Here is a 27,571-nt window from a genome sequence, read left to right on the forward strand (position 1 = left end):
AGCCACAAATGGCTCGGGAGCCGCAGGTTGCCGACCCCCGGTCTAGGGGATAATGTATTGTCTGATGGAAATATAAAAGTCACTCAGTTCATTCAGGCTGCAGCTTTTTGGTTGGGGAGAGAGAGAGAGAGATTTTTGAAACTTGCCGGCTTTTCCTTTCATCCGATCTTGATCCGCATTCACCCTTTAGCGAGGCCATTCCGTGGAAGACCTGTCATCCAGGCAAGGATGGACACACACAAGTCCCCACCGGTCTCATACATTTCTCCTGGTGCGTCTGAAGGGCTTGTTCCCCAGACCCTCTTTTATCCTTACTCCCGGGGTCTCAGATGTCAATCAGGTTGGGATGATACAAACCCTCAACCAGCCCACTCTGGTCATGGCCTGAGGGCTTCAATGAATAGTACAGTACTCAATACACAATTCCGTCTCCAAGAGACAATGGCCGTTATCCGTGTCTTTGTATCACTGAGGCCAGGACCCACATTCCAAACCCTTGTGGATCCTGCATGTCTCTCTCTCATTTTCTGGGACCCAGACCCGAATTAATAGCGATCTTGCGATTCTCACAAAGGAGGGGGCTACTTTGTACCCTTCGGCCCCTCAGAGTTGTGGCACATTCGTAACACCCCCTTCCTTCAACACAATATAAAAGTTTTTTTTTCACTACAGAGTAATACAGTTATACCTTAAATTCAGCATCTAAACAGTTAACGATTACATTGTCACTTCCTTTAATATCTCAACATCTTGTACCTTACTAAAGTCTTGTAGCATCAGGCTTCAGTTTAATAACCACCTATTTGTATTTCTTTCCGCAAACAAAAACTAAAGAGTTGTGATCTTAGCTTACGTGTATACTACAAAAGTTCATGCAAAGACTAATCTTTATTTTACTTTCAAACTGAACAGTCAAACTTCATGGGGGTTGTCTTTATTATTCACATGCTTTGTTGAAATCCCTTAAAACCGGATCCTGCTATTTAAAATGGCAGCCTGTCAACCCTCGCCCCTTTTCCAGTTAACTCCCACATGATGAGCTTGTGCAACCATGGTGAAATAGGCTTTCGCCCGCTCCTTTCATGGAAGTTATTTTATCAACAATGTGTTCCAAACTTAGACCATTTTCCGAAGTTCCACACAATTCTTTAAGTTTAAGCAAGTTGCTAGTTTTCTCTTCAGGACCCTTCATGCTATTAGTTCTCAATTTAAGATCTGAAAGCAATCCCCCTTTATTCAAACAGCATTTCGAATTCTGCTTTTTCACACCACACTCTTGAATAACAATAGCGTGTGGGGTACCTTTACATTCCAACCCAACCTGTAATTGATTCGCAGGCACTGCGTTACCAAGCCATTGTCTCTGTAGCCTGGTGGCTGCTTCTGACATCAATCCAGACTTTAAATTTTCTTCATTCAATTTGGGAACTACACTTTTCCCTTTTCCTTCAATAATAATATTCACCTCACCACCTTTTATCTCCTCACTAACTTTTTAACACACCTTCGAGCACAAACAACTGGGAATTCTCACTTCCCACTATTACCAAGGTTAACCCTTTCTTCACTGAACCAAGTCCATCTGACCCACAAGGACTGCATTCCTTTTCAACTGAATCAAATACCTCAGTCTTTTTCTGAGCTCCATTACTAAGTTCAGTACCACGTGCATCCACATCTTGGACACACTCAAACGGGACATTTGCCTCTTCCAGGCTTTCAATACCTGTACCCTTTTCAAATTCTAAATTCCCCTGATCCTCTCAGTTACTCTCTGGGCAACTCCCTTCCAGAGTAAACTCAACCCCGGGGGCTGAAACAACCTCATCTGCCAACCCAGCAGACTTCTTCAAGGTAATGGCATCCTTTTCATCTAGGGCTGCCCTCATTTCATTATTGGGAACACCTTTAGAATTTTCAACTTCTTCAAACAGTTCTGCCAAACCAGACAGATCATCCATGTCCAACCCTGGACCTTTTAACAGCTTTATCTGTTTCTCATATTTACTTCGTGCCTCTATAAATTTTCTCCTGGCTAAGGGCAGGTCTACCTCCTCTCCCTTACTCTCTTTCACTTTACTACTCTCCGTTTTACCACCCTTTAAACCCTTGTGGTACAGGGTCGGTAAAAATGTCTCAGCCAAATCGATACTGGCATTTAAACTGCTCTCGTTCTCAGCTGCCTTTCTCGACATGCTGTGAGTGATCATGCATGTGGGATAGATCTTGGAATCTGGGGCGGGACTTCAACACTCACAGGCTGGCTCGTCAGCTTCATTGCTGACCAAACCTTACCGTTGGCTAAATCGTTACCAAGAAGGACGTCCGCGTCAGTTCTCGGGAATTCTGATCACATCCCTATTTCAACTGGTCCAGATACCAGCTCACAATTTATAATGATCCTATGCAAGGGCACCGTTTCTTTCCCTTTTCCTATTCCTTTCAAAGCTACCATTCCCGTCTTGCGACCAAAATCCAGTACCTTACTGCTAATCAATGACAGTTCAGCTTCCGTGTCTCTCCAGATCCACACTGGAACTGGTGTGTCTCCCTCTCTCACAGACACAGTTCCTTTTGACATACATGTCTCAGACCCTTCTCATACTCTGTCTACCTGGGACTCTCTTGTCGATTTTCTGATTACCACAGCACATCCTATAGGGACTGCTGCTTTCCATTTCCCTGTCTCCTTCCTCGGAGCAAGGCACCTAGATGCAATATGTCCCCCCTTTCCACAATTAAAACAGGTCAAGCCAGGAACTCTCCTGGCTTCTTGCCTCTTCTCCTCAATCTTACCACTAGCTCCCAGTGGGATCTCTGACTCAGCCGGCAGGCTTTCTCTACCATTCCCATGGTCTCTCTGGTAACTTTTATTCGAGGAAAACTTTGTCTTGTGGGTTAGGGCGTATTCATCTGCGAACCTAGCAAATTCGGAGATGGACTTATTCGGCTTCTCATTCAAATACATTCGGATATCCTCCGAAACACAACCTTTAAATTCCTCAATCAGAATTAACTCCCTGAGATGCCAAAAATCTTCTTCCACTATTTCTGCTGCACACCAACGATCCAAGAGCACACCCTTCTCATAGGCAAACTCGGTATACGTCTGATTCCACCCTTTCTTTAAATCTCTGAACTTTTGTCTATACGCTTCAGGTACCAATTCGTATGTCCGGAGAATGGCCTCCTTTACTTTTTCATAATTCTCAGACTCTTCCTCCTCCATGGACAACGCCGTATATGCCTGTTGTGCCTTCCCTTTTAACACACTTTGTAACAACGCCACCCACTGCTCTTTGGGCCACTTCTGATTCACTGCCACCTTTTCAAAATGCAAGAAATATCTATCAACATCCGTTTCCTCGAACAGAGGTACTAACCTCAACTCCCGACTAACATTAAACCGCTCCTCTCGGTCTGACCCTTGAACTCTTTGCTCCTTCCTTAACTTCTCCATATCCAAGTCATGTTGCCTCTGTTTCTCTTTCTCCTCATACTCTCTCTCCTTCTCGGCTCTCTCCTCTTTCTTGGCCCTTTCTCTCTCCTTTTCAGCTGCTTCCAGCTGTTTTAACTGAATTTCATGCTCCCTTTGTTTCTCAGCTCTTTCCTGCTCTTTTTCTTTCTCAGCTCTTTCTTCTTCCTTTTCAGCTGCTTCCAGCTGCTTTAGCTGGAGCTCATGCTCCCTCTTCCTCTGTTCCACGTCCAGCCTCAATTTCTCCAACTCTAACTGAGCCGTCCCACTAGCTGGTACCTTTTCAGGGATATTTTCCAATACCTCAGCTGAAAACACATTCTTCACAATATAATACTGAGTTATGGCCCTCCGCACCTCCCGCTTTTTCATTGACAACCTCACCTCTGCGAGGTTTAGTCCTTTTGCGATATTTATCAAGTCCGACTTTGTGGACCCCTCTAGCGCCTCCAGAGTCGGGTTTTCTATAAATTCCTCCAAGTCCATCTTTGCTGGTTTCCCGTCTGGCTACCCGCGCAACCAGATCCAAGTTTGGACTTACAAGCCCGATTCACTGGCCCTCCAATTTGGTATCAGATCTCGAGACGAGATCCCCAAGTTGTTACGAACCCCATAACTGGGTCACTTACCAGCAAAGATAGAGAGGTCCGCTGAAGTCTGATGGTACTATTTTTAACAGTATTTATTGATAAAAATGCACAAAAATAATATCAATGCAAACATACAGATAATATACGTTGTCAATACTAAATCTAAAAGTGCAGGTATAATAATAATCAATAAGAAATAGGTTCTATTGTTGTCTAGGGCAAGGTTCGGCAACCCGCTGCTCCGGAGCCGCAAGCGACTCTTTGATCTCTGTGCTGCGGCTCCCCGTAGTTTGTTAGTTTTTGAAATGTAATTCGAAATTTGAAGATTATGGTGATCTTGTACAATCTAAAAACGTTGTGGAGACCCCATTTCCTGGCACATCCGAACCGGCTCACAATTAGGCACCGTTCCGGCTAAGGGAGATAGCCTACGGGGGTTTGTGAGTACGTGTCTTTTGGAGCATCCGCGCCCACTGGGACGGGTTGAGGGAGGCTTTAAATCAAGGCTGTTTAGTTCGAATAAAGTTACCTTTGACTGCAGTGTCTTTATTTTAGACACCGCTACAACGTGTTTTTTATCGCTATTAATATACATCACCACTGCCAATGCCTGACACCTGCCAGTGCGCGCTTTCTTTTAATTCTTCAATCCAAGGTAGGCTACCTATGGAGTAACCTTCAACCCAACGTCTTTTTTTCGGAGTTCAAAATGTTTTTGTTGCATGCAGAAATGTAATTTCGTTTTCGCTGCAGGAGTTCATCAATTTCATAAATGCAACACATTATAGTTTGTTTATACATAGCATAAAGGCAAAAACAACCGTTGTATGCAGTGTTATTTCATTTTAAATGTCAAACGGGTTTTGTGGCTCCCAGTGTTTTCTTTTCTGTGGGAAATGGGTCCATATTGGCTCTTTCAGTGGTAAACGTTGCCGACCCCTGGTCTAGGGGATAATGTATTGTCCGATGGAAATATAAAAGTCACTCAGTTCATTCAGGCTGCAGCTTTTTGGTTGGGGGGAGAGAGAGAGAGATTTTTGAAATTTGCCGGCTTTTCCTTTCATCCGATCTTGATCCGCATTCGTCCTTTAGCGAGGCCATTCAGTGGAAGACCTGTCATCCGGGCAAGGATGGACACACACAAGTCCCCACCGGTCTCATACGTTTCTCCTGGTGTGTCTGAAGGGCTTGTTCCCCAGACCCTCTTTTATCCTTACTCCCGGGGTCTCAGGTTGGAATGATACAATCCCTCAACCAGCCCACTCTGGTCATTCCCTGAGGGCTTCAATGAATAGTACAGTACTCAATACACAATTCCGTCTCCAAGAGACAATGGCAGTTATCCGTGGCTTTGTATCGCTGAGGCCAGGACCGACATTCCAAACCCTTGTGGATCCTGCGTGTCTCTCTCTCATTTCCTGGGACCCAGACCCAAATTAATAGCGATCTTGTGATTCTCAAAAAGGAGGGGGCTACTTTGTACCCTTTGGCCCCTCAGAGTGGTGGGACATTCGTAACATTCTTCACTGTGGAAGGCATGAGCATTGTGCCAAAAGTTGAGGGGTGTTAGGGAAGAGAAGTGGGTGCAGCTACTATTAGAAGGGAGAAGGTGCTCAAAAAGCTGAAAGATCTAAGTGTATATAAGTCACCTGGACCAGATGAACTGCACCTTTGGGCTCTGAAAGAGGTAGTGGTGGAGATTGTGGAGACATTAGTTATGTTCTTTCAAAATTCATTTGGAGCCATGAGTTGACAATGATCTGGAGCTCAGCCTTCCAGTCTGTGCAAGCATGTGGATTGACTGCATTCTGCAGCTCATTCACTAAGGTTTGGATGACCTTGGTTTTGGAAGGTAGTTGCTGTAGGTTGCACCTTCCTATTAGTTCTGAATGTCTTTGGTGCTGCTAGAATGTTGGGGGCAAAGCAAAATAATGCAGCAAAAAGGTTAAGTTGCAATACAGTAATGACAGAGTCAGTTTTTGCTGAGAGTAGCTCTGTGGTAGAGCTGTTTGTAAATATTACAGTCTCTCCTGATTCATGGACTCAAAGGCTTTGGTGAGCTTGAAAGAGATCATGGTGGTGATTCCTGTACTCTAAAGAGTTGCTGGTCAGTGAAAATCATGTCCACTGAACCTGCAGGTGGATAGAACTCATACGGTGTAGTTATTCAGCCACTGAGTCAGGAAGATTTAGAAGGACCCTGGGGATGACTTTGCTGTGGTAGATAGATATAACTCTCTCTAGTTATAACAGCCTGATATTTTCTTGCTTGAAGATGATCATGATTACATCATCACTAAGGTTTCCTGGTATGCTTTGCTTGTCCTAGACATAACTGATGATTTGTGAGTGGAGCTTTTCACCTCTGAGTATGTTGCTGTGAGATGGAGTCAAGAGTACTCACTTTAAGGGCAGGGGATCCTGAGGTCTTCAAAATGTTCTTTCCAGCATTCTTTAACTGCGTCACTGTTCCTGATCTGTTCACCTCCGCTCTCATAGCTTGGTCGGGTAGGGTCTTGAGTGTTGGGTTTATAGATTGCTGTTACAGCTCTGAAAACTCATGCTTGTCATTAGCCTCTCCTGTTTCCTTGACAGAATGTCTGTCCCTTCCAACTTCTACATTTTCATATTATTTACATTTTCTCGGGTTATGGAAAGATATCATTCGGAGTATTGTCTCAATGTTAGTCTCAAAGCCTCCCTATTAGTTTAATTCCTCCTCTTCCCTTTAACCTATTGTTTCACGTATGCCCATCAACTAGACTAGACTGAATTCCTGCCTCAGCAAAGTCCTGGACCTATTGCAATTTTCCTATCACCACAATAGGTCAATGGCAGATGCAATCTCAACAACTCTTCACACAGCTTTAGACCACCCGGAGAACACAAACACCTATGTCAGGATACTGTTCATTGACTATAGCTCAGTATTTAATACCATCATTCCCACAATCCTGATTGAGAAATTGCAGAACCTGGGCCTCTGTATCTCCCTCTGCAGTTGGATCCTCGACTTCCTAACCAGAAGACCACAATCTGTGTGGATTGGTGATATCATCTCCCTCTCACTGATGATCAACACTGGTGCACCCCGGGTGTGTGCATAGCCCTCTCTCTATATACACGTGACTGTGTGGCTAGGCATAGCTCAAATACCATCTATAAACTTGCTGATGATACAGCCATTGTTGGTAGAATCTCAGGTGGTGACGAGAGGGCGTACTGGAGTGAGATATGCCAACTAGTGGAGTGGTGTCGTAGCAACAACCTGGCACTCAACATCAGTAAGCTGAAAGAGCTGATTGTGGATTTCAGGAAGGGTAAGACAAAGGAACACGTACCAATCCTCAAAAAGGGATCAGAAGTGGAAAGAGTGAGCAGCTTCAAGTTTCTGGGTGTCAAGATCACTGAGGATCTAACCTGGATATTAGTTAGGGACAGATCCATGGATACTGGAGATTGGTGAGGGATAAATCCATGGACACTGGATGTTGGTGAGGGTTAGATCCATGGACACTGGATATTGTTGAGGGATAAATCCACGGACACTGGATGTTGGTGAGGGATAGATCCACGGACACTGGAGATTGGTGAGGGATAGATCCAGGGACACTGGAGATTGTTGAGGGATAAATCTATGGACACTGGATATTGGTGAGAGATAGATCCACGGACACTGGAGATTGGTGAGGGATAGATCCAGGGACACTGGATGTTGGTGAGGGATACATCCACGGACATGGATGTTGGTGAGGGATAGATCCACGGACACTGGAGATTGGTGAGGGATAGATCCACGGACACTGGATGTTGGTGAGGGATAGATCCACGGACACTGGAGATTGGTGAGGGATAGATCCACGGACACTGGATGTTGGTGAGGGATAGATCCACGGACACTGGAGATTGGTGAGGGATAAATCTACGGACACTGGATATTGGTGAGAGATAAATCCACAGACACTGGATGTTGGTGAGGGATAGATCCACGGACACTGGAGATTGGTGAGGGATAGATCCACGGACACTGGAGATTGGTGAGGGATAGATCCACGGACACTGGATGTTGGTGAGGGATAGATCCACGGACACTGGATATTGGTGAGGGATAAATCCACGGACACTGGATGTTGGTGAGGGATAGATCCACGGACACTGGATATTGGTGAGGGATAGATCCACGGACACTGGAGATTGGTGAGGGATAAATCTACGGACACTGGATATTGGTGAGGGATAGATCCACGGACACTGGATGTTGGTGAGGGATAAATCTACGGACACTGGAGATTGGTGAGGGATAGATCCACGGACACTGGATGTTGGTGAGGGATAAATCTACGGACACTGGAGATTGGTGAGGGATAGATCCACGGACACTGGATATTGGTGAGGGATAAATCCACCGACACTGGAGATTGGTGAGGGATAGATCCAGGGACACTGGATGTTGGTGAGGGATAGATCCACGGACACTGGAGATTGGTGAGGGATAAATCCACGGACACTGGATATTGGTGAGAGATAGATCCACGGACACTGGATATTGGTGAGGGATAGATCCACGGACACTGGAGATTGGTGAGGGATAGATCCATGGTTACGAGATTGGTGAGGGATAGATTCACGGACACTGGATATTGGTGAGGGATAGATCCACGGACACTGGAGATTGGTGAGGGATAGATCCATGGTTACGAGATTGGTGAGGGATAAATCCACGGGTATTGGTGAGGGATAGATCCACGGACACTGGATATTGGTGAGAGATAGATCCACGGACACTGGAGATTGGTGAGGGATAGATCCACGGGTATTGGTGAGAGATAGATCCACAGACACTGGATGTTGGTGAGGGATAGATCCACGGACACTGGATATTGGTGAGAGATAGATCCACCGACACTGGAGATTGGTGAGGGATAGATCCACTGACACTGGATGTTGGTGAGGGATAGATCCACGGACACTGGATGTTGGTGAGGGTTAGATCCACCGACACTGGAGATTGGTGAGGGATAGATCCACGGACACTGGAGATTGGTGAGGGATAGATCCACGGACACTGGATGTTGGTGAGGGATAGATCCACTGACACTGGATGTTGGTGAGGGATAGATCCACGGACACTGGATGTTGGTGAGGGTTAGATCCACCGACACTGGAGATTGGTGAGGGATAGATCCACGGACACTGGAGATTGGTGAGGGATAGATCCACGGACACTGGATGTTGGTGAGGGTTAGATCCATGGACACTGGATATTGGTGAGGGATAGATCCACGGACACTGGAGATTGGTGAGGGATAGATCCAGGGACACTGGATATTGGTGAGGGTTAGATCCATGGACACTGGATATTGGTGAGGGATAGATCCACGGACACTGGATGTTGGTGAGGGTTAGATCCATGGACACTGGATATTGGTGAGGGATAGATCCACGGACACTGGAGATTGGTGAGGGATAGATCCATGGTTACGAAATTGGTGAGAGATAGATCCACCGACACTGGATATTGGTGAGGGATAGATCCACGGACAGGAGATTGGTGAGGGATAGATTCATGGGCACTGGATATTGGTGAGGCACAGATCCAATGATAATGGATATTGTTGAAGGACAGTTAATATTGGCATTGGTGATTGGTTAAGTTCAGTTTGCTAGGCACTGGTTATTGGTAAAGTACAGCTCCAATGTGCTCCATTTATATTGGATATGGAGAGAATAAGAATCAGGTTTATTATAATTGCCTTCTAAGATGTGAAATTTATTGTTTTGTGATAGTATAGTGCTAAGACATACATTTCTAAATAAACAAAGTGAAATGAAGGAATGATGACATAGGGCTCATGGACCATTCAGATATGTATCCGCTGGAGGCACCAGAGAATGCAGATGCTGGAATCTGGAGTTAAACACAATCTGCTGCAAGAACCCTGCAGTTAAGCAGCATCTGTGGGGTGGTGGGGGGAAGGAGTTGTCGATATTTCATTCCCCTTCCTCAGGACTGAGGGTGAAGAGGTGAAATGGTTAGCATGGAGAAGGGAAGGGGAGTGGTGGCTGGTAAACTGAGGAGTGGTGATAGATGACAGGCAGGTTGTGCCAGGTAGGGGAGTGGAGCTTGGAGACCGTGACATGTGGGTGATGATGGAGGCAGACAAAGACAGAGCGAAAATTGTTTGGGAGTCAGTGGGAGCAAGTGTGGGGAAAGGAATGTGAAGATATGAGATAGCTGCTGGAGAAAGATAAGCAGGAATACAAAGGGCTACCAGTGTTGGACTCTTAAAGCAAGGAGGTGATCATGAAAATCATTAGGGGAGAAGTGAATGGCAGGTGAGTCCAAAACCAGATAGGGGAGGGAGTCTGGTGGGGTAAAACCATGAGGGGATTGGGGACAAAGCTAGGCGATGGGGAGCTGTAGAGGTGGTGGAAGATTTGAGGAAAAGAGAGCAAAATGGGGAGGACTGAAGGAAGATCAGAAGGAGAGGGGGGGAAGGGAGGATGGAAATAACCCACGGAAATCCCAGTATCCATGCTATTGGGATGCAGAATATGAGGAACTTTTCCTCAGTGCCACTTGCACTGGCTGTTGGTGATGGACAACTCCACAAAGGTTGATAACTGATAAGATACAAATCTACTGCCACTGATCATTCTGATCTTTACCTCAGGAATGGTTTCTTCTTTAGGATTCTGCTACAAAAGAATGGTGATAAAGTTCTATTTGAATGAGTGTCACTCAGAGGCTTTTCCCTGAGTAACACGCATAAAATGCTGGAGAAACTCAGCAGATCAGGCAGCATCTGTGGAAAGGTTTGAACAGTCAGTGTTTTGGTAGAGACCCTTTATCAGTCTTGGTGATGCTGCCTGACCTGCTGAGTTCCTCCAGCATTTTGTATGTGTACCTCAAGACTTCCAGCATTTGCAAAACCTCTTGTATTTATGATGTGCCTTTGCTGGCTCACTCTATACCTGTTTCTGTGCCCATTTTTGCCCTGGCTGGCAGATAGTTGAATACAAAGTCGGGCTTTGTACCTTGTAATGGGCAATGTCATCAGTCAGTTGATGTCCTTTTGATACAAGTTTCATGTTGTGCAGTTTATTGTGAAATTCTGTGAGAATGCAATTGAAGGATTGGTGTGAAATATAGAACTACATTGTGATGGGCAGAAATCATTGATAACCTGCAATGTTTTGTTTTGTAGTTGTGGAAGAACTACAGATTCAAATACTGAAATTACTTCTCAACAACAGAGACAGGGGAGTGGTGAGTAAACCTACAGGAAGAGCTTACACTATTGACTACTAACTGCATTCTTGATTAAGAAATCACCACAGAGGGTCTTATCTTAAGTGCAAAATCATACTCCCCATATTGCAGTTTCGGATACACTATGAACTGTCTGGAACTCACGGCATGTTTCCACATTTTTGTATCGAACTTCATGCATGATATCTATATTTACGTCTGAATCTCGCTTTCTTCAGCTCTTCAAAAGGTGACGCCTCAAAAATGTGCCATCTATCATTAAGGACCCCCATCACCCAAGACATCTGTCTTCCTACTATAACCATCAGAAAGGAGGTACAGGAGCCTAAAGACAGACATGCACACACCATTTCAGAAACAGCTACTTTCCCCTCCCCCCTGCCATTTCTGAACTGACAATCAACCAACCCATGAACATTACCTCACTACTTTTGCTCTTTTTACACTACTTATTTAATTTAATTTTTAAAATATATTTCTTAGTGTAATTTATAGTTTTTAATGTATTGCACTGGACTACTGCCACAAAACAACAAATTCCAAGACGTATCAGTTATATTACAGACAGACAGACTTTATTGATCCCAAGGGAAATTGGGTTTCGTTACAGCCGCACCAACAAAGAATAGTGAAGAAATATAGCAATATAAAACTATAAATAATTAAATAATAATAAATTAGTCATGCCATGTGGAAACAAGTCCAGAACCAGCCTATTGGCTCAAGGTGTCTGACACTCCGAGGGAGGAGTTGTAACGTTTGATGGCTACAGGCAGGAATGACTTCCTATGACGCTCAGTGTTACATCTCGGTGGAATGAGTCTGGCTGAATGTACTCCTGTGCCTAACCAGTACATTATGGAGTGGATGGGAGTCATTGTCTAAGATGGCATGAAACTTGGACAGCATCCTCTTTTCAGACACCACCGTCAGAGAGTCCAGTTCCACCCCCACAACATCACTGGCTTTACGAATGAGTTTGTTGATTCTGTTGGTGTCTGCTACCCTCAGCCTGCTGCCCCAGCACACAACAGCAAACATGATGACACTGACCACCACAGCCTCGTAGAACATCCTCAGCATCATCCGGCAGATGTTAAAGGACGTCAGTCTCCTCAGGAAATAGAGACGACTCTGATCTTTCTTGTATACAGCCTCAGTGTTCTTTGACCAGTCCAGTTTATTGTCCATTCGTATCCCCAGTTATTTGTAATCCTCCACTATGTCCACACTGACCCTTTGGATGGAAACAGGGGTCACCGGTGCCTTAGCCCTCCTCAGGTCAACCACCAGCTCCTTAGTCTTTTTCACATTAAGTGGCGGATGATTCTGCTCGCACCATGTGACAAAATTTCCCACCGCAGCCCTGTACTCAGCCTCATCTCCCTTGCTGATGCATCCAACTTCTGAAGATGGCAGGACTCTGTGTTGTAGTTGAAGTCCAAGGTGTAGAAGGTGAAGAGAAAGGGAGACAGGACAGTCCCCTGTGGAGCCCCAGTGCTGTTGATCACTCTGTCTGACACACAGTGTTGCAAGTGCACGTACTGTGGTCTGCCAGTCAGGTAATCAATAATCCATAACACCAGGGAAGCATCCACCTGCATCACTGAAAACTTCAACTGTCAACTTAATCTGATTCAAATTCTATATTTCTGTGTAGAACATAATGCCTGCTCTGTAAATTCCTATCTGAAACTCACTGCACTGTTTTTATATTGGTGTGTAGAACAGGCCAACCACTGTCAGTACTATATTTGGAATCCACTGTACTATCTCTATTCTTTCTAAGCACAACTGCAGACTCTTTGCATGCATGATATTTTTCTTCCCTCTCCCCTTTTATAATGTACGGATTTCTTCTGTCTCCTCCCAAATAACACCTGGTTTAGACACAGCTTAGTTAATGCGCTAGCTTTTATAGCCACCTCTCTCATTTCATCTCTCTAGACTGCTGACCTATTGGACACCTTCCTGCCTCTCCCCAATTTCTGTCAACTTAAAACTACCTTTTTAACTAAATACACCCAATTTTGTTGGAAGGTATTTGACCTGAAAAGTTAACTGTTTCTTTCTGACTGGTGCTACCTAAGCTGCACAGTATTTCTAGCAGTTTCTGCTTTTATATCCTATGTCAATAAACATATGTCAGTGAAGTACCTGCTGTAGATATAGTGGTAGCAAAAGCAGGACTGTAGACAATTCCTACTCTAAATGCATATGATTTCAGATTCATTTCCAGCTCCTGCTCTAAACTCAAATTGGAACTGATTACTCTTGATTCTGTTCATTCTTTTCCCATTTTGGTAGATTATGGTTTAGTGCTTTGCATCTTAATATTGCTTTCTAAGTGCTATGTGCTTTGTTACAGGTTAATGTTCTTAGTGTTATGAATGTTCTTCTCTGAGTTTGCACTGTGTTTGAGCTAGAATGGCCAGTATTCTCTGATTTAAATAAGCTGTGTTTACATGTTTTTTGTTGATGCTCCTCAGGAGTTTGTGATAAAGTGTTGCACGTTCATTACATTTTTATTTTTGGTACTTGGCTTTGCACTGTAGCACTTAAACTGACAGATAAGTTGCCTTTGTCTCTGTAAAATTCTGCAAAGTGTACTAGAGGCCCAAGTTGAACTGCACTTGGCAGCAGAAAAAGCATTGGGTGAGGTGACCAAAATGCAGAATCAAATTCAGAATCAAGTTTATCATCACTGACATATGTCGTGAATTTTGTTGCTTTGTGGCAGCTGTACAGTGGAAGACATAAAAACTGCTATATGTTACAATAAGAAATATTTCAAAAAAGCAGTGCTAAAAGGGAGCAAAATAGTAAGGTAAGAGGCTAAAGCAGTGAGGTCACTTTTCAGAGAGCTTCTTTATGAATAGATTTTTAAAGGAAGAGGAAAATTTATTAATGAGTTTGAGTGAAAGGACAAACGTTATTAACTCTTGGGATCTCCCATCTATTGCTACCAACCTCATAGTTCCCTCACCCTGCACCTCCCATTTCTACCTCCTACACAAGATTCACAAACCTACCTGTCCAGGTAGACCCATTGTTTCTGCTTGTTCGTGTCTCACTGAACTCAAATCTGCATACCTTGACTCAGTTTTATCCCCCCGGTTCAGTCCCTTTCTACCTACATCTGTCTCACTTCACACACTCTTGATCTTTTCAATGATTTCAAGCTCCCTGGCCCCGAGCATCTTATTTTCACTATGGATGTCTAGTCCCTGTGAACCTCCATCCCCACCAGAACATAAGAACATAAGAAATAGGAGCAGGAGTAGGCCATCTGGCCCATTGAGCCTGCCCCGCCATTCAATAAGATCCGGCATTCAATAAGATACGGCTGATCTGTCCGTAAACTCAGCTCCATCTACCTGCCTTTTCCCCATAACCCTTAACTCCCTTACTATGTAAAAACCTATCTTAATTGTTTCTTAAATATATTTAGTGAGGAGGCCTCAACTGCCTCCCTGGACAGAGAATTCCACAGATTCACCACTCTCTGGGAAAAACAGTTTCTCCTCATCTCCATCCTAAATCTTCTCCCCTGAATCTTGAGACAATGTCCATTAGTTCTTTCCTACTTCTATCTTATCTATCCCTTTCAAAATTTTGTATGTTTCTATAAGATCCCCTCTCATTCTTCTGAATTCCAGAGAGTATAGTCCCAGGCGACTCAATCTCTCCTCATAGGTTAACCCCTTCATCCGTGGTATCAACCTGGTGAACCTCCACAGCCCTGCCTCCAAAGCCAGTATATCCTTCCTCGAGTACGGGGACCAGAACTGCACACAGTACTCCAGGTGCGGCCTCACCAGTACCCTGTATAGTTGCAGCATGACCTCCCTGCTCTTGAATTCAATCCCTCTCGCAATGAAGGCCAACATTCCGTTTGCCTTCTTAATAACCTGTTGTACCTGCAAGCCAAACTTTCGCGATTCATGAACCACTCCCAAGTGCCTCTGCATGCTGCAATTTTTCACTAGTTAAATAATAATCTGCTCTTCTATTACTCCTTCTAAAGTGGATGATCTCACATTTGCCAACATTGTATTCCATCTGCCAGACCTTGGCTACTCACTTAACCTATCTATATCCCTCTGCTGACTCTCCACATCCTCTGTACAATTTGCTTTTCCACACAGTTTAGTGTCGTCAGCAAATTTTGCTACGCTACACTCAGTCCCCCTCTTCCAAATCATCAATGTAAATGGTAAACAGCTGCCAGCATCAACCCCTGCAGCACCCCACTCACCACGGACTGCCAACCAGAGAAACACTCATTTATACCAGCTCTCTGCCATCTATTGGTTAACCAATCCTCTATCCATGCCAATACACTTCCTCCGACTCCATGCATCAGTATCTTATTTATAAGTCTCTTGTGCAGCACCTTATCAAATGCCTTCTGGAAATCCAAGTATACAACATCCACTTGTTCCCCCCTATCCACTGCACTCATCATGTCCTCAAAGAACTCCAGTAAGTTTGTCAAACAGGACCTGCCCTTTCTGAATCAATGCTGTGTCTGTCTAATGTCTCCTTTCTAAATGTTTCACTATTTCTTTCTTAATGACAGCTTCAAGCATTTTTCCGACTACAGATGTTAAGCCTATAGTTGCCTGTCTTTTGCCTACATCCTTTTTTAAAAAGTGGCATAACATTTGCTGTCTTCCAATCTGCTGGGACCTGCCCAGAGACTAGAGAGTTTTGATAAATGATTACCAATGCATCTACTGTAACCTCCGCCAGTTCCTTCAGCACCCTTGGATGCATCCCATTAGGACCAGGGAACTTATCTACCTTCAGGCCCTCTAGTTTGCTCATCACTATATCTTTAGTGACAGTGATTTTATCAAGGTCCTCACCTCCCATTTCGTCTATAACATCTTTTTTTGGCATGTTAGACGTGTCCTCCACTGTGAAAACCGACACAAAATAATCGTTAAATGCCTCAGCCATTTCCTTAATCACCCAATTTCCAGGGTGGCCTCAAAGCTCTCCTTTCTTTCTAGACACCAGATTCAGCCAGATCCCCTCCACTACCACTCTCCTACATTTGCCAGAACTTGTCCTCACTCTCAATGATTTCTCCTTTGGTTCCTCCCACTTCCTTTAAACAAAAGGTGTAGCCATGGGCACTCGCATGGGTCCCAGCTATGTCTGACTTTTTGTCAGCTATGTTTTAAGCCTACACTGGTGACCATCCTGCACTTTTCCTACACTACATCAATGACTGCATTGTTGCTTCTTCCTGCACCCATGCAGAGCTCATTGATTTCATCCACTTTGCTTCCAACTTCCATCCTGTCCTCTTATTTACCTGGTCCATTTCTAACACTTCCTCCCTCTTTTTTGTTCTGTCTCTTTCTTTAGAGACAGCTTATCTACTGATTTCTATTATAGATGTACTGACGTTACCTGAACTATACCTCTTCCCACCCTGGTATTTGTAGAACTGCCATCCCCTTCTCTCAATTCTTCTGTCTTTGCCACGTCTGCTCTCAGGATGAAGCTTTTCATTCTGGAACGAAGGAGATGTCCTCCTCCTTCAAAGAAAGGATAGGAAGTATGAGCATTTGGAGAAGTACAGTCTACTCATGGATAGTCAACATGGCTTTGTGAAGGGAAGATCGTGCCTCAAGAGCCTGATAGAGTTTTTTGAAGAGGTAACAAAAGAAATTGATGAGAGTAGGGCAGTGGATGTGGTCTACATGGACTTTAGCAAAACATTTGGCAAGGTCCCTCATGAGAGACTCATCCAGAAAGTCATGAGGCATGGGATAAGTGGAACCTTGGCTGTTTGGATAAAAAAAAATTGGCTTAAAGGAAAAAAGCAGAGCGTAGTTGTGGAAGGAAAGTATTCTGCCTGGAGGTTGGTGACTAGTGGAGTGACGCAGGGATCTGTCCTGGGACCCCTGCTGTTTGTGATTTTTATAAATGACCTGGATGTAGAGGCGGAAGGATAGGTGAGTACGTTTATGAATGACACGAAGATTGGAGGAGTTTTGGATGGAACTATAGGTGGTCGAAGGTTAGAAGAGGATATAGTCAGGCTGCAGAGTTGGGCAGAAAAATGGCAGATGGAGTTAAATCCGGACAAGTGTGAGGTGATGCATTGTGGAAGGACAAACCAAAAGACTGAGTACAGGATTAATAGTCAGTTACTTAAGAGTGTGAATGAACAAAGGGACCTTGGGGTTCAAATCCATATATCCTTCAAGGTCACTGCACAGGTTGATAGGGTAGTTAAGAAGGCCTATGGGATGCTAGGCTTCATTAACAGGGGGATTGAGTTCAAGAGTAGAGAGGTCATGTTGCAACTCTACAAATCTCTGGTGAGCCCGCACTTAGAGTATTGTGTTCAATTCTGGTCACCTCATTATAGGAAGGATGTGGAAGCTGTGGAGAGGGTGCAGAGGAGATTTACCAGGATGTTGCCTGGATTGGAAAACAAGTCATATGAAGCAAAGTTAGCAGAGCTGGGACTTTTCTCTTTGGAGTGTAGAAGAATGAGAGGGGACATGATGGAGGTCTACAAGATTATGAGAGGCATAGATAGGGTGGATAGTCAGTACCTGTTTCCCAGGGCACCAATAGCAAACACCAGAGGGCATATGTACAAAATTAAGGGAGGTAAGTTTAGGGGAGACATCAGGGATAAGTTTTTTACACAGAGGGTTGTGAGCGCCTAGAATGACTTGCCAGGGATGATGGTGGAGGCTAAAACATTAGGGGTATTTAAGAGCCTCTTGGACAGGCACATGGATGGAAGAAAAATGGAAGGTTATGGGGTAGTGTGGGTTTAGTACTTTTTAAAAAGGATTATATGGGCAGCACAACATGGAGGGCTGAAGGGCCTGTACTGTGCTGTAGTGTTCTATGGTTCTGAAGCGGCCTGTCTTCCACCACCATCAACGCTGCCTTCAACCGTATTTCTTCCATTTTGTCCATGTCTGCCCTCACCATGTCTTCCCACCACCAACGTCCCTAGGGATAGGGTTCTTCTTGTCCTCACCTATCATCCCACCAACCTCTGTGTCCAGCACTTAATTTTCCACAATCTCCACCATCTCCAATGGGATGCCACCACCAAGCGCATCTTCCACTCTGTTCCCCCCCCCACCCCCGGCTTTCTGCAGGGATCGCACCCTTTGCATCTCCCTAGACCATTCATCCCTCCCCACTGATCTCCCTCCTGGCACTTATCCATGCAAGCGGAACAAGTGCTACACTTGCTTCTACACCACCTTCCTCACTACCATTCAGGGCCCCAAGCAGTCCTTCCAGGTGAGGTGACACTTCACTTGTGAGTCTTTTGGGGTCATCTAGTGCATCTGGTGAGCGGGCTGGTGGCGTAGCGGCATCAGCGCCAGACTTCGGAGCAAAGGCTCCCAAGTGCGAATCCAGTATGCTCCCTTGCACACTTTCCATCCGTGCTGGGTTGAGCATTGAACTTGCAACTCAGCCTTGTAAAAGCAAGAAAGCTTGCTAAAAAATCGCTGTCACGACGGCGTCTCGGTGACTCCACTTAGAATTAGGGCTTTCTTCTACTTCTCAGTGCATCTGGTTTTCCCGGTGTGACCTCCTGTATATCAGTGAGACCCAACGTAGACTGGGAGATTGCTTCGACGAGCACCTACACTCCATCCACCAGAAAAGGCGGATTCTCCCAGTGGCCACCTATTTTAATACCACTTCCCATTCCCATTCCTATGTGAATGTCCATGGCCTCCTTTACTGTCGTGATGAGGCCACACTCAGATTGGAGGAGCAATACCTTATATTCAGTTTGGGTAGCCTCCAACCTAATGGCATGAACATTGATTTCAGGAACTTTCAATAATGTCCCCTTGTCCACTCTACAACATTCCCCATCTCCTCTCACCTTATCTCCTTACCTGCCTGCCTCTGGTGCTTCTCCACCTTTTCTTTCTTCCATGGCCTTCTATCCTCTCCTATCAGATTCCCCCTTCCCCAGCCCTTTATTTCTTTCACTAATCAACTTTCCAGCTCTTTTCTTCACCCCTACTCTCCTCCTGGTTTCACCTATCACCTTGCGTTCTTCTTTCCCTCCCTCCCCCTAACCCCCACCTTCTTACTCTGACTCTTCATTTTTTTTCCCCTCCAGTCCTGATGAACCTGAAACGTTGACTATACTCCTTTCCATGGATGATGTCTGGCCTGATGAGTTTCTCCAACATTTTGTGTGTTGTCTACATTATTAAGGATTCCTATTCCAGTCAAAACAATTCCCTCTTCCTTATTAAATATTTTCTTCATTTTAAACATTTTATTTGAAACAATGTTATTCAACAACCCCTCAACCTTTTAAGAAGCTGATATTAATCTTAAAAGTCTTTACTGTACCAAAAAACTTAATATCTCCCACTTGAAGTCTGGTACCTAAACTGCTTGTGTCAGAAGCATGTCTTATCCTTGTATTTAAGCTTATTGCAATGCAGGTCAACAATAGCTTAGTCTCTTCTATCTGGCCGCTAGTCTTTAATGTTAGTTTTTAATGCTGTTAGTAGGATGCAGGTCGGGTTTTACTGTTGATAGGTCCACCTCAGTTGTAGGAAGTGCTGGTGGTGGACAAGTTGCAGAGAAGCAAAGAGGCTTTAGTGGTGATTGTTAACAGGTTGAGTCTGAAACTTTCAATGAAAATCTCCCATCATGGAATCTGATGTTCCATCTAATTGGAAGATGAGACTATAGCCAAATGTTCAAATGATAAATGACAAATTCAACACTCAAACATGTTTAACTCTTTTCATTTCAGGGCGAAGCATCCAGATACATTTTTCTGAATAAATTCAGAAAATTTTTACAGGAGAATGCCAGCAATCGTGGAGTGAGTACTCATTAGCACCTTGTTGTTTGTCCGAGATTTCTAACCAAATCTGTATAAGGTGTTCTGTGATATTTTAGTGTTACTTCTGGAGTCCGTTAAAGATCCATCCTTCCTGTTTCTAATCTTAAATCCTGATCTTCCACAGCATCAATAATACTTATTACTTGCTTTGAGTCCTAAGCTCCTTGTTTGGTGTTTCAGATTGGATGAGCACAAATTTCCACCATCTGGAAGACAAAGGGAAATACAAGTCCTGTTTCTAGCCACTATATTACTGCATTGTTATCCTAAGCTAACATCTAGGTCTGAACCAGGCCACTCACAGTCTTGGTTCCCCATGTAACATTGAGCCAAGTTCTGACCATGTATTCTCTTTATCATTCTACATTCATTTCCACAATACTGACCAAGTCTAATGTTGCTCCTTTCTGAGTTTATCTCAGAATCACATTCTAGTTGGCATGGGGTGAGTAAGATCAAGGAGTTGAATCCGTGGTTCAAAGACTGTGCCTAGGTTTCAATTCATAGGATGCTGACGATAGTATCAGGGAAAGAGGAAAATTCATGGTTGTTTATCTGAATCCATACAGCATTTGATACAGGGTAAGTGGATTAATTGTGTGTGTGGAAATGAATGTATATGAGCCATTATTAGCCAAGGTTTTAAATGATCAAATTGGGAAACAAATATTCCATGACTCTTAGCTTTCACGCATGTTATAAAAATAAAAAGAGGAAATTTGGTCTTGATAGGGTATTGATAATGACAAATGGAATAAACACGGTTGTGAAAGAAGATCTTTCCCTGGAAAATCAAAAAGTAGAGTTAGTTTTGGGTGGAGCTAAGAACTATAATGAGGCATTGGTGAAATATAACATTAGATCAAAGGAACCTGGTTAAAATGAACAAGAAGCCTGCGGATAGAAAAGAATTCCAGAATTCACCAAAGGATCATGACTTTGATAAGAAATGGGAAAGCAGAGTATCTGATGAGAAGAGTTAGAGGGTGTGCATTTAAAGCAAGAGGAGAGAGGTCAAAGGTGTGCAGGTCAATTATCTTTACGCAGAGTGGTGAGTGCCCAAAATGAACTGCAAGAGGCAGATAGGAAACCCAAAGCATTGAAACTTCCTCTTTAAATTCTTCTGCCTCTCTTTCTTGCCCTTTCAAACAATTTTTATGAACTCTCATCTACCTCTGAAACCAAGGTTCTGCTATCCTGTCTTAAAGTTTCTCAGTGTTGATCATCTTTAATGAGTCTACAGCAAAGTCAGAGAGTCCTAACGTAATACAGCACAGAAACAGGCTCTTCGGCTTAACTCATTCAAGCTGATCAAGCTGTCCATTTAAGCGAGTCACATTCGCCCATTTCCCTCTAAGCTTATATGCATGTATATATCCAAATGTCTTGTGTCTTGCGACCATTCTTTTGTCCTGAAAGTATTAAATAAATTCAAGTTTCAGCAGCACATTGGCATAGCTGGTAGAGTCCCTGCCTAGCAGCACCAGAGGCTTGGGTTCATTCCTGACCCGGGGTGCTGCCTACATGGAGACTGTACATTCTCCTCGTGACTGATTTAGTTTCCTCCAGCTGCTTCGGTTTTGCTCTAAATCTCAAAGGTGTGTGCTTGGTAGTTAATTGGTCTTTGTAAAGTTCTAGTGTAGTAGAATCATGGGGGAGTTCAAGTCAAGTCAAATTTATTGTCATTTAACCATATGCATGTATATAACGTATATAACCATATAATGTATATAGAAATGAGACAACATTTCTTTGAACTAGGTTGTACAGCATAGTAGTACACATAACACACGATAACTTATGAAGGTAAAGATAAAATCTACAGGTGAATCACAATAATTAACAAACTGAAGTCCATTAATATTAAATATTGTAAGGCATGGAACAGATTAACCAGTGATACTTTGAATATGATGTGCAGGGAGCTCAGAGGCCCAGTGGCCTGGGGGAAGAAACCATTTATCATCCTGACCATTCTTGTTTTCTATGATTTATACTGTCCTGCCTGATGGTAGAAAGTCAAAGAGGATGCTGGATGAATGGCTGGGATCCTTAATGGTACTAATGGCCCTGCGTATACAGCGCTCCTGAAAAATGTCCCTGATGGATGGTAGGGTGACCCTATGATCCTTTCAGTTGTTCTTACAATCCTTTGGAGGGACTTCTGGTCCGATGCTCAACTGGTCTCTTACCAGATAGAGGTGGAACTTGTCAGGATGCTCTCAATGGTGCTCCTTTACAACACAGTTAAGATGGGGTGGGTGGGGAGTGTGGGGGAAGCCTCGTTTGCCTCAATCTTCTTAGAAAGTGGTGGTGCTGCTGCTGTGCATTCTTGCTCAAGGGGGTGATATTAAGCTGTTGTTGGCATTAGCCTTCCTACCTCTACACAGACATTCAATTCCATGGGGAGGGGACAGACTGAGTAGGATATACTGAAAGAAGGTAGCATGAATATGAGGTCAGAGTTTGAGACTTAGCTGGCAAGTGAATGGGTAGGTCAAATATTGCTGGACATTTGATTGAGGGCTTGATTGCAGGACTCCTGCTGCTGGTGGTGGGGGCCGGGGAAGTATGATGCAATATTCTTAAAGTTATTGGGTTGGAGAGGATGAAAGTTTGTAATTTACAGAATCTCTCCTGGTTTTGAATGATCTGAGATAAGGAAATCCAACTTCATAAATTCTCCCAAGCATTTTTTAAAACATTTTCAAGCTACTAATAACAATAAAGATAAAAGGTTTCATAGTGTTCATTACTGAATGGATATAGTATATGCTGTATTAGTTTACTCATGCATAGCATTTATAATGAAAAGAAAGAGTTTTGGCAATTATATGATATGGTATTCATAAAAATCAGATTTCTACCATGGATAAATCGGCAAGGACTGTTCTCAGATAAGAACTCTCACATGAATCAGGAACTATTTGTATTTAAATTCTGAGGAGATTTGGGGGTGTTGGAAGATGGAAGTTAATGAATTGATGACTGAAAACTGGAATTTTAGGGTAAAGGCGGAATCTGAATTCATAAGACCATTGGTAGGCTGGTGAGTGTGTGGTAATGGGTGAAGTTCAAGGAGGAAGAGAATATTGGGGATGAAGATACCTGGATAGAAGGAAACCAGAAGCAGAAGTAATGTAGTGGTCATTCCCTTGGAGAACCACGCTTAGAAACTCAGAATTATGAAGAGTGGAGGAAAGGGAGATTAGGTTGTTAGGTGTCTCTTTTCAATTTAGAAGCATGAGGGGGGAGATCTTATTGAAGTCTATTGAATAATTAAAGGCTTAGGTAGAATAGATGAGCCCTATTCTCACTGGAGTATGGAAGAGTAGGGAGTGACCTTCAAGGGGCTATTAGTTGCAAATGTGGAGTGGAAGCAGCTAGTTGAGTGTGAGTCTTACAGCAAAGGGAGATAGATAAGAAGAAGATTTATTGAGATTAGTATAGACAGGGAAAGGTATGCATCATAAAGGAGGTACTAACAGAGAAGCTTATGGTACTTTCTTCAGTGCAAACTGAGGGATTATGACTGCATTTCCAAGGTGAATATCAGTGGGTTGTAGGATTATTGATGGCTTAAATGAGAAAATTGTGGTATCAGGCACTTCCTACCAGTTGGTTGTAAATTATTTATCTAGTTTTGTATTGCACTTTGACATGCAAGGAATTCAAGTTACCAGCAGTTACTGTTGGAAGTTTCTCCTCTCCTGGTCCCCAGTCACTCAACTGTCAAGGTTTCTGCCAACACTCTTCTTCACCTCCCACTTCCAATGCCTTGGCTGGACCTTTTACTCTTTTGTTTAATCCTTCACTACCCAGCTGGTCTTCCATCTGATTGAGTTTATTCACAGTAAATACAAGAAATGCAATAGAATCAATGAAAGGTTGCCCCAACAGGACAGACAAGCAATCAATGTGCCAAAGCAAAAAAACTATCCAAATACAAAATGAGTAAATAAATAAATATGCAGTAAATTCGAGAAAGTGAGTTACAGAGTCCTTGAAAGTGAGTCCATAGGTTGTGGGAGCAATACGATGCTGGGACAAGTGAAGTTGAATGAAGTTATCCCATCTAGTTCAAGAGCCTGACAGTTGTGGGTAATAACTGTTTCTGAACCTAGTAGTGTGGGTCCTGAGGGTCCTGTACCACTTTCCTGATGCCATCCGATTCCTACATGGACATTGAACCCCTGAACACTACCTCATTTTTCCAAGATGGCGGTGTGATGCAGCTTGCAGCGGCCACTCTGGAGCTGATTATCTGTTATTTGTGAAGTGGGGAGCCATGCGCAATCATAATTGATTGAAAACGGATGTGGGAGCATGGAGGAACATCGAGAAATCTCCAGGAAGATCTTCTTCGTTGCTGCTGCTGCTGTGAGGTCCGGGACTCTGCTGGGAAGAACAGGCCCCCAGTCCTCGGGGTCGTGTTGCCGAAGGCCGTTGGTGGTGCTGTCTTAATACGCTCGGCAGAGGATGGTGCTCGGAGAAGCTGTGCCAGAGGGAATGGTTGTCAGCTCGGAGGCTTGACGGACTCAGAGTCCGCTGCGGTCAGGTCACTTTTGGTGTATGTTGCGTCTGTGAGGCTGGGTTCGACAGAGCTTTCATTGTGTGCTGCGTCTGCGAGGCTGAGTTGGGCGGCGCTGTGGAAGTCCATAGCAGGGGTATTCCCTTCTGCTGCCGGCATGGGATGGCGAGTCTGTCGGGACCCTGGGGACTTGTGGAAACTGTGTGGTGATTTCTTTTGAACTTATAGTCCTTTAACATCTTTGGACTATTTTTACTGTGCCCATGGTCTGTTTTTTATCCATTATGCTATTGTTTGAACTGTTGTAACTATATGTTGTAACTATGTGGTTTTGTGCAGGTCTTGTAGCTTTAGTTTTTGGTCTTGTTTGTCTGGTGGATTTGGAGCTCCTTTCCGGGGAACATGCTAAGACGGTAGTGCGATATTAATACGCAGCAGCCTCTCCGGACTCTGGATTGGTGATTGCCAAACATTATGTGGATTTTCTGGTGTAGTCTGTTTTGTCATATGCTTTTGTGATATCATTCTGGAGGAATATTGTCTCATTTTTTAATTGCATTGCATTTGTGGTTTCTAAATGACAATAAACTGAATCTGAACTTTTTAATATATATTATTTCTGTTTTTGCATGGTTTTTAATCTATTCAATATACATACAGGTAGTCACTGAGTTAGGAACGTCCGACTCGTACTTACGAGCCGAGGAAGGAGAACGTCGTCCGTCATTTTAAATCATTGCTGTTGACACTGTGTCAAGTGTTTAACTTTGTATTTGGCTTAAATTTTTCTTAGCAAGATTCGCCCTGACCCCCCCCCCCCCCCTTTTAATGGTTGGCTGATGGCGCAGTGAGATCAGTGCCGGGCTTGAGAAGGAGGTTCCCCAGTTCAATCCAGTGACAGACTTCTCCTGAGCATGCCGGGTTGATGTTGAGCTCGCAACTCGACCTCGTTTAAAAAAAACACTGCCACCTCCAGTTTAAATTCCCACGCGGAATATTGAGGAGGATTAAATACCCAAACTGAGCATAGGCCCCACTTGTCCCATTTAACCTGTGGTGGAGTTTAGGGCCCGGGGAATTCAGTCCCAGTAGACCTCGGAAGCTGGCGGAGGTTGGGACCTGCCGCCTGCAGTGTTTCTGTTCCATTGACGGGAAGCAATCGCAATTGAAAATAAAGTGGAAATAATAAAGCATTTGGAAAGAGATGAAACGTTATTGGTCATTGAAAAAGCGTTGGGCTGCAGTCAGTCAACGATCGGAACAATTTTAAAGGATAAAGTGAGAGTAATGGAGCATGTGAAAGGCCCTGCCCGGATGAAAGCTACAATTATTACTAAGCAATGCAGTGGTTTAATTATTGGAATGCATACATTTTTTAAGTGTTTTATATGCATAGAAAGGTTAAATATATACTATATGCTAACTGACGCTAAATAACACTGATGTACTTGTTCTGACTTACGTACAAATCCGACTTAAAGATGGACTCAGGAACGGAACTTGTTCGTAACCCGGGGACTGCCTGTATACTGTAATTGATTTACTTATTTATTTATACACTAGAAGACACTAGAATACTACAGCACAGTACAGGCCCTTCAGCCCTTGATGCTGTGCTGACCCATATATTCCTTAAAAGAAGTACTAAACCCACACTACACTGTAACTCTCTATTTTTCTTTCATCCAGGTGGCTGTCCAAGAGGCTCTTAAATACCCCTAATGTTTTAGCCTCCACCACCATCCCTGCCTCTGCCACCCGCAACCCTCTGTGTAAATAAAAAACTTACCCCTGATGTCTCCCCTAAATTTCCCTCCCTTAACTTTGTACATATGCCCTCTGGTGTTTGCTATTCATGCCTTGGGAAATAGGTACTGGCTATCCACCATATCTATGCCTCTCATAATCTTGTAGACCTCTATAAAGTCCCGTCTCATCCATCTACGCTCCAAAGAGAAAAGTCCCAGCTCTGCTAACCTTGCCTCATAAGACTTGTTTTCCAATCCAGGCAACGTCCTGGTAAATCTCCTCTGCACCCTCTCCATAGCTTCCACATCCTTCCTACAATGAGGTGACCAGAACTGAACACAGTGTGATCTCACTAGAGATTTGTAGAGTTGCAACATGACCTCTCTACTCTTGAACTCTATCCCCCTATTAATGAAGCCTAGCATCCCATAGGCCTTCTTAACTATCTTATCAAGCTGTGCAGCAACCTTGAGGGATGTATGGATTTGAACCCCAAGGTCCCTTTGTTCATCCACACTTTTAAGTAACCAACCATTAACTCTGTACTCAGCCTTCTGGTTGAACTGCTGCTACTAAGTTTACAAATTTCATGACACATATCAGTGATAATAAATCTGATTCTGAATGTTCCTGTCTGTCTCCAAGCCCTACTCTGCCCACCTTTGGTCTCAATCTTGCTGGATCTCTGGAATGGCTTGCTGGATCTCTGTTTGCGATCCAATGTTATGAAGAAAATGTAGCAATATTTTCACTTCAGGAGGTCATCTTGCCTTCATTTTGCTAGCTATCATTTGTTGCTCAAATGCTACTGTACTAAGTCAGAAACATTTCTCTGCCTTTACAGAATCCAACAATTCTTTGTCCTCCTGAATATATGGTCTGCTTCTTGCACCGACTAATTGCTGCTTTGCGAAGTTACTGGGATGAGTACAGATTGAGAAGTTCATCAGCAATCCCCAGTGAAGGTATAGATCAGTGTTTAATCGTGTGTGCATTTGGGTCAGTAACTGACTTATATGTGGGAAATAAGGCAACTGAAATTTATCCTGAAACATGAACTTCCTTCTAAAACCTG

General features: G+C 43.8%; 1 protein-coding gene across 2 annotated transcripts in view; it reads left to right on the plus strand.

The window, feature by feature from the left end:
* Nucleotides 1-27,571, plus strand: part of LOC132377967 (E3 ubiquitin-protein ligase RNF123) — a 428,887-nt gene that overhangs the window by 106,362 nt on the left and 294,954 nt on the right. For both annotated transcript variants that reach the window (XM_059944516.1, XM_059944515.1), the window contains 3 exons: nt 11,274-11,335; nt 20,124-20,195; nt 27,341-27,461. In XM_059944516.1, the coding sequence (XP_059800499.1) occupies nt 11,274-11,335; nt 20,124-20,195; nt 27,341-27,461 (255 nt within the window). The remainder of the gene's footprint in view (nt 1-11,273; nt 11,336-20,123; nt 20,196-27,340; nt 27,462-27,571) is intronic.

This window comes from Hypanus sabinus, chromosome 19 (genome assembly GCF_030144855.1).
Source record: "Hypanus sabinus isolate sHypSab1 chromosome 19, sHypSab1.hap1, whole genome shotgun sequence".
Lineage (NCBI taxonomy): Eukaryota > Metazoa > Chordata > Chondrichthyes > Myliobatiformes > Dasyatidae > Hypanus > Hypanus sabinus.